An 8,391-nucleotide genomic window follows, 5' to 3' on the forward strand; every position below is an offset into this window, starting at 1 on the left:
TAATAAAATAAGTTCTTACATATTTACTTACTCTAGCACTTACCATAATTAGTATAAAAGGCTAAAAAAGGCACGCTTGCTTCCGGTAAAAAAAAAAAAAAGACACGATTTTGCATTGCATTTAAAAAAGGAAACTTTATTCCTTATATACACTATATAAGATCTTGATTTCCCAAATTAAACTCTTGAATCCTGACAATATGGCTATGGGGAGGAGGAACTGCACCTTGTGTGGTGGGAATGGGCATAATCAAAGAACGTGTATTGAGAAAGGCAAAAGCATCAAATTATTTGGTGTGGAGATCACTACTTCTACTGTTGCTGCAATGTCTAAGATAGGAAGAAAAATCAAGAAAGGAAATCCATGGACAGAGGATGAACAAATAACATTCTTGAAAAGATTGGAGTTTCATGGGAAAGGTAATTGGGCTAAAATTGCGAAGGATTTCTTGCCTAGTAGAACATCAACACAAATTGCTAGTCATGCTCAGAAGCACTTCATGAGATTGGATGCTAATTCCAATGAGAGAAAATATCGCAAGAAGTCAAGTGTTTTTGACCTTCATCTTGAAAAAACAGAGGACAGGGAACATGCTATTGTTCCAGTGGAAACTCATCATGTTCCAAGTTTTCTTTCCAATTACAATATGATGAAAGTCCCAACAGTTCCCGAAGTAATGCCTGTTACTTGGGTTTACATGTATCCATATCATCAGTACGCCTCAACATCCGCCAGCGCTACTACATTCGACAACTCCGTCTCTGGGATTTCTTCTTCTTCTAAGGATAATTTGGAGTTAACCTTATAGTACTCGAGAATATACACAAGACTCTTTTAATTTTAGTTATTCTCTGATTTTTTTGTGTAGACATGTTTTGTAGTACTAGTTAACTTTCGACAAATGAAATGAAATCATAGCTCTTGATTCTTTCTTGTTTTATGTTCAAGGGTTTCAGTTAACTATTCCTTCATTTCGTTTTAGTTGCCTTCTTTCTAAAAATATTTGTTTTAATTTAGTTTTTCCTTTCGATGAAATCAATAGTATTTTACTATATTCTTCTAATATTACCCTCAACATTAAATGACTAAATAAAGTATATTTACTCAAATTTATATTTTTAAAGCATAAATAATAAAACTAATTTGGTAAAATAAATCCTTAATAAATATTTTTTTAAGGAAAATGTCAAATCAAAAAGGACGAACTATTTTACAACGGAGGAAGTAAATATAATGCTTTTAATTTAGGTTTAGTGACATGCCGTAATAATGAACTTTTGATAAGTGATTGATTAGATTCTAGGAACTCATTGAACCCCACAAACAAGTGGATAATTATCCAATAAACTAATCCGGCCTCTTTAAAAGGGGAGCATAATATCCAAATTAATCAATCTAAGATTCTAAGACAATGACGACTAGTCGTGTTGAAGGCCACAATAGGAGAAAAGAAAGATATCAATTAAGTTGCCATTTCACTATGAAAATTATTTATATTTTTTCAGAAAATTATTTCACTTTAGTGGGAAAAAAGTGAAAACAACATGTGTTTGGCTATGAAAATTTTAAATACAATTTGTATTTGAAAAAGTTTACTTATTTTTACTTTTTTCACTCATATTTCTCTCATAAAATTTGGAAAATAAATTTAATTTATATTCATGACCAAACATAACTCCAACTCTAAAAAATTATGATTTTTTTGATCAAATATTAAGAATTTACAGAGAATCGATATTACATTTCTACGTCTCTGGTTTGGGGGGGTGGATTTTCTCAACACCCAATGTAAAGAATTTATATCAAAATAAAATGAAAAGTTAATGTAATACACTCTCCGTTTCTAATTAAGTGGTTTATCTTTTCATTTTATTTTTCCAATTTTGCCCTTCTTAGATAAAGTGAGTGTTACATATCTAAAAAAATTATCAAAGAGTTGCATTTTTTCAAGAAATTTACTAAGGATAATTTGTAAAAACTTTTTGTTTTTCAAGAAGTGAGTAATTTCGTAAGGGATATGTCTAGTTAAAATAATCATTTATCTAATAAAAAAAGGAAGGATTAGTGCAAGAATTGGCTTCATAAGTTTGATGTAGACACAAAGTGGAGGTAAGTGTTGCGAGCCAAGCTAACTCTATTATACCGATTAATATGTTGGAGAGTTTTATTTGGAATACCGATTAATATGTTGGAGAGTTTTATTTGGAATGCAGACCCAATTAACATCTGAATTAGTTTAAATATGATTTTAAATTAGGCTGAAAATTTTTGTGTATTGTGAAGAAAACAATTCTCTCTCATCTCTTCTCTTTTCTGTATCTCTGAGTTCCGTCCCAACTCTATTTCAGTCTTATTCTCATCTCTTTCTTCCTTGTTTACTCCAATTCTCATCCTCTTTCTTCCTTGTTACTCTAATTCTCATCCCCTTTTTGTTATTCTATATAAATAGTCAGTTTTGTTGAACGAGACTTGTCTATTTTGGGTTTGTTTTCATAAGCCTTTTCCCAATACAAGGTATTAGTTTTTCTTGAAAACTACCTCTTCTGCATTCAGTAATCAACAAGGTGCTGAAGTGGAGGATCAATTGCTAAGTGATGATGCATAGTTACTATGGTATTATGCTTTGTCCTGATGATTTGACAAATCTGCTGATAGAGCTGGGCATAAAATATCAAAAAATTAATTACCGAATCGAGCCGAAAAATTTGATAATTAGTATTCGGTAATTCGATATTTGATATGGTATTTGAGAGTAAAATTTTAATATTAGAAATTGGGTTTGGTACAAGATATTAATATCGTCTGGCATTTGGTATTTACCGAATATCAAATTTATATATCTATATATCTCTTTATATATATATTAAAAGTGTAAGACCATTAGAAAAGTGATTTAAACTTTTTACCCTTCATTAAAAGACTCTTATTTAGATAAAACTTTTTTCACTATTTTTTAATTTATTATTTAATTATTTTTATTATATTAACTAGATTTCCTAAAATATATGGGACTGCTAAATATATGTTAGGAGAATTAATTAATATTTTCTTTTATACTAAACTTTCTAAAATACATGGGACTCCTAAAATATTTCGGTCTAAGAAATCATATTATAAAAGTATGAACTGTATTGTTTGTCATACAAATATTTCGATCACAAATATTTAATTTGCTTAAGATGATCATCCAAACCATTGAATCTATTTGCAAAATATCTTTTATGGAAAATAAAAATCAATAATTAACAATGGAATTATATATAAAAAGATATTCCATTCAGTCCAAATTAAAAAAAATGAGTTCCAAAACTTAACAAATGTTTGAAATATTTTTTTTGTCATTATGTCAAAAAATGCGTCCTAAAACTAATAAATTTGAAAAAATAAACAAGCGTGCGTGTTGTTTTATTATTTTTTGTATTTGAATTTTTAAGATACAACAAGGACGGTCTCAATTAGAAGTTGTATTTGAATCTATAACATATATCTATATCTATATCTATAATCTATCTATCTATATCTATAATCTATATCTATAATCTATATCTATATCTATATCTATATCTATATCTATAATATATTAAAACTGTTAAAACCCTAAGAAAAGTGATTTAAATTTTTTACCCTTCATTAAAAGACTCTTATTTAGACAAAATTATTTTTTCACTATTTTTAATATATTATTTAATTATTTTTATTATATTAACTAAACTTTCTAAAATATATGGGACTCCAAAAATATATGGTAGGAGAATTAATTAATATTTTTCTTTCTACTAGACTTCCTAAAATATATGAGACTCCTAAAATATATGGTAGGAGAATTAATTAATATTTTTCTTTATACTGTTCAATTAGAAAAATACTCCTAAAATAGGACTATATTAAAGAAATACTTTTATAAATATTGAGATGTACATTAAACTAGTGAACAAATCGATTTACCTATTGGGAGAATATGATTGATGCTCATCTAAATTGATTCGATTGCATGTCTAGATGATGAATGCTTCATTTTCTAACCCTCAACTTCTTCATTATTTTCGTCAGCATAATAGAATTCAAAATCATTCTTTAGGGTCAAAATTTTCGATCAGACAAGAATTAGTTGGATCAAAATCGAAGCTTTTTAATCACTATTATAATTTTTGTATAGTTTACAGGTAGTAGATAAATGTCGGTTGACTTTAAAGAATTTCTTGTGTAAAGGTTATTATCTTATTATCTTATTATTTTATTTTAATTTAAAGATGCTAGATGGATGTGGATCGACTTTGAAATTTTTTTTACGTAAAGGTTAGGTTTAATTGAATTATCATAATATCTCTATTAGTTTGTTATTTTGTAGTAGTTTATAGTTTATAGATGAATTCAACTTTGAGAAATTTTTGTGTGTAAAATTTAAGTTTAATTGTATTATTTTGATATTACTTTTATCGTATTATTTTGTTACAGTTTACAGGTGATAGATAAATGTTGGTCAGCTTTGAGGAATTTTCTTATGTAAAGGTTATGTTTAGTTGTATTATTTTGATATCTCTATTATCGTATTATTTTGTTATTGTTTATAGGTGGTAGATGAGTGTCAGACGACTTTGAGAAAAAAAATTTGTGTAAAGATTAGATTTAATTATATTATTTAATGTCTCTATCATTGTATTATTTTGTTGCAATTTACAAATGGAATATGAATGTCAATCGACTTTTAAAAATATTTTTGGTAAAGATTAGGTTTAATAAATAAATTCTCCATCTTTACATACTCAAAAGATATTAAATTTAATTATTATATTCATCCTTATTATTTAACCAAACATCCTATTTAATGTAATGTTTGAACTCATTAAAGTGAGGTACACGCGCAAGACACGTACACCTAAACTAGTATATATATATACTAGTTTAAGATACGTGCGTTGTGTATCAACTATTTTTGATCATGTTGTACAAGTTTATCGGTCAACCAATAAAAAGTGTTTTTGTTCCTTTTACTTATCCTAGGATTTTGACCTAAAATAGATATATAATAATTCTCTTTTTAACAATATTATAATTACTTTCAGATTGACATATGACATAAACCTCGATGGAGGTTATATACAAATATAAAAGGATCATTTGTTATTCATTGTCAATAAATCAAATATAATAAAAAAGAAAATCTAAGACCTGAAAATCACAAAGTTATGTTGGAGATTCGATAACGGAAGTTACTCACAAACATAAAAAGATGTTTTGTTATTCTTGATCAATAACACCAACGTAATAAAAATAGAAATCTAAAACCTAAAAAAATAAATTAAAAAATTACGTTAGACACTCAATAACAAAAGCTACTTACAAGTTACAAACATAAAAAGATGATAATAGAGTTTCGTGCTTTGCTTTTTCTTTTCTCACGTCTATGCTTTCCTTTATTAATTGACCTTTGCTTTTCTTTTTAAAGTAAAATAATATGATTATCTAATATCCGAATAATTTTTTTTTTGTCAACAACCTAACATGTTCTTATTCACCAAATCCGAATAATTTTTATCTCTCGTTCTAGTTGTATTCTTTCAAATCAATTAGTATAATTTGCAAATCTCTTGAATCTGGAGGTATAGTCTCAAGCAGCTGGAGCTTCTCTTGTTACACAACAAAAATAAGGCAAATAACAATGCTACGTATGTAGGATTATCACAGATGAGGGAGGATAACTACAATTATGAAGATGGCACAGACTATATTTATCCTCCGATAGTATAAAATAATAGAAAAACTAATGAAAATTGTATACTATATTATATCCATATCCGTCAACTACAATATAATAACATTAATTTTTTAGAGTTATAATAAGGTGAAAAACTAATAGCAGAAAGGAGGTAACAGAATAGAAAGAACGCATAACATGTTCGTATTTAATTTATTTAGGCTGAATACATCGTCAGGTTCCTCAACTTGACACCATCTTTTACTTTGGCATCTCAAGTGGACGTGTCGATTTTAAGCACCTAAATCAACTATAAATTGTGTCATTTTGGCACATTTTGGCGCCAACTCTGGTGCGTGAATTCCACACGCTTCTAACAAGGATTAAATGGTCAATTAATTTATGCCAACTCATTTTAAATTGCCACATCATTATATACACCCATAATTTTTTTTAAAAATAAAAAAGGACCAAATTAACATAGTAAAGTGTCCAATGAATTAATGACACATGATTTTTTAACTAAATAATTACTAAAAAGCCCTCATAGCATCTTCCCCACCTAACCTTTTTAAGCCCAACCTCCATAATGGAGGTTGAACCTCCATTAATGGAGATAGAATTTTTCAGAAAAGTAAATCTGCCTTAAAAGTTTCACAAATTTTAGATATGGAGAAGAAGGAGGTCAATGTTCAGTTAATAGCTTTCCAAATTTCAGGTATATGACTAAAAAAATATGAAGGAGAAGGAGACCTGTGTTCGATTAGAAAATTAATCAACAAAAGAAAATATGGGTACAATTAGCTCAAAATGTCCAATATTTTTTTAGAAGCACCAACTAAATCAACTCAATCGCTTGAATAAATGATTTACTGATCAATTAGTTAGATCAAAATGATGTAAAGAAAATGTCCATTAATGGAGGTTGAATTTTTAGACAAATTTTTGAATTTTTTTGAATTTTTCAATTTGATTTTTAGCTAAGAGATACTTCATTAATGGAGGATGAAAAAAATAGGAAAGAAGATGGTAAAATTAAATAAAAAATGGGCTAAAATAACGATGCCACGCGCCCAAAAGCGAGTGTGATACACTCTCTTTGCTGAATCAGCAAAAGGTGTCAAAGTGACACAATTTATGGCTACTTGAGGTGTCAAAAGTGAATAACGTCCACTTAAGGTGCCAAAGTGAAAGATGGTGTCAAGTTGAAGGGCTTGTCTATGTGTTTGGCCATTTATTTATATAGAGGACACACAAATTTTATCATTACAATTCATGGTAAATTAGGATTTGCTTTAGGAATGTGACTTGCCACAATTCTAATATTTGAATTGGAATTTCTACCATCTTGAAATTCAAGAGTCACAACAAAATTATTTAGGTAATATATATATATATAATAATAATAACAATAATAATAATTTAGCCGGACGTGTCTTGCATGTGTAATCTTTGATTATTTAGAATTAAATAATTGTATCTATTATGAACATTTTTAATGAAGTGCAAAAAATTTCAAATCACTTCTCAAAGATTCTCTACACTTTAATATAATAATGTAAACATGACATATATTTTATCGTAAGCAAATATACATTTATCATCAGAAGTTTCAAATGGTTAATGGATTGTCACATTTGTGTTTGTCATAGAGTACCTCTTTTCATTGTTGCTAAAGGCTAAGAGACACGCATCGATTTAAACCATATTTATTTCCTTAATTTTAAAGTTAAATCTTCAGAAAATCTTAAAAATTTTGCACTTCTTATATTTTTCTTATTCTAACGTTTTTATATTTATTTTTAGATTTTCTAAATATTTTTAAAATCAACTTTAGTTGATTTAGAATTTTTAAACTAATGTTGCTAAAGGATAAGAGACACGCATCGATTTGAACCATATTTGTTTTTTAAGTTTTTCTTTTGATATTTAAAATCTTTCGTTATTTTTAAAGTTAAATTTTTAAAAACTCTTAAAAATTTGGGACTTCTTATATTTTTCTTATTCTAACGTTTTCATATTTATTTCTAGATTTTCTAAATCTTTTTTAAAATCAACTTTAGTTGATTTAAAATTCTTAAAGTAATGAAAAAATGTATTAATTGTCATTAATTTTGATGTTCATTGAAAGCATTAAGAATGAAAAAAATAGATAATAGAATCGGCCACTGACAGGCCAAAAGACAGTATAATGTTGTGCTTTTCATCAAATCGTTTATTGCACAAATTGGTTTCGTGGATACACTAATATTTAGTTAACTATCGAATTCTCAATTTTTCTTATTTAATTTTCATGTCTCCACTTATCCACATCCCTAACCAACACCGTTGTGTTAAAATGGTATGGTTTTCCCCCCTCAAATGTTTTTGACATATACAAACCGGACCATAATGCTTCAATGATGCAAACAATGAAATTCGCAACCAGAATACATACCTGATGATTAAAAAACATTTTTACTCTTACCGTACTGCTTGGATACATTGTATAGTATTGCATTGTTACATAATGCCACATCTCAATAATTTAAAACCTACAATAAAAGTAGGCTACGGAAGCTACTACAAAAAGGTAGGGTAAATAATAAAAGAAGATTAAATATTAAATAATAAATAAATATAAAGTGAGAAAAAATATAAGATAACAACATGATCACATCAAATTGGTTGTTACATAAAATGATATTTTTTGTCG

At 27.6% G+C, this 8,391-nt stretch overlaps 1 protein-coding gene across 1 annotated transcript; it reads left to right on the forward strand.

Annotated features, from left to right (window-relative positions):
• Nucleotides 1–200: 200 nt before the first annotated feature.
• Nucleotides 201–809, forward strand: LOC107868905 (probable transcription factor At5g61620). The gene has a single exon (XM_016715517.1). The coding sequence runs from the start codon at nt 201–203 to the stop codon at nt 807–809; it is 609 nt and encodes a 202-aa protein (XP_016571003.1).
• The last annotated feature ends 7,582 nt before the right edge of the window (nt 810–8,391 follow it).

Source organism: Capsicum annuum, chromosome 4 (assembly GCF_002878395.1).
Source record: "Capsicum annuum cultivar UCD-10X-F1 chromosome 4, UCD10Xv1.1, whole genome shotgun sequence".
Taxonomy (NCBI): domain Eukaryota; kingdom Viridiplantae; phylum Streptophyta; class Magnoliopsida; order Solanales; family Solanaceae; genus Capsicum; species Capsicum annuum.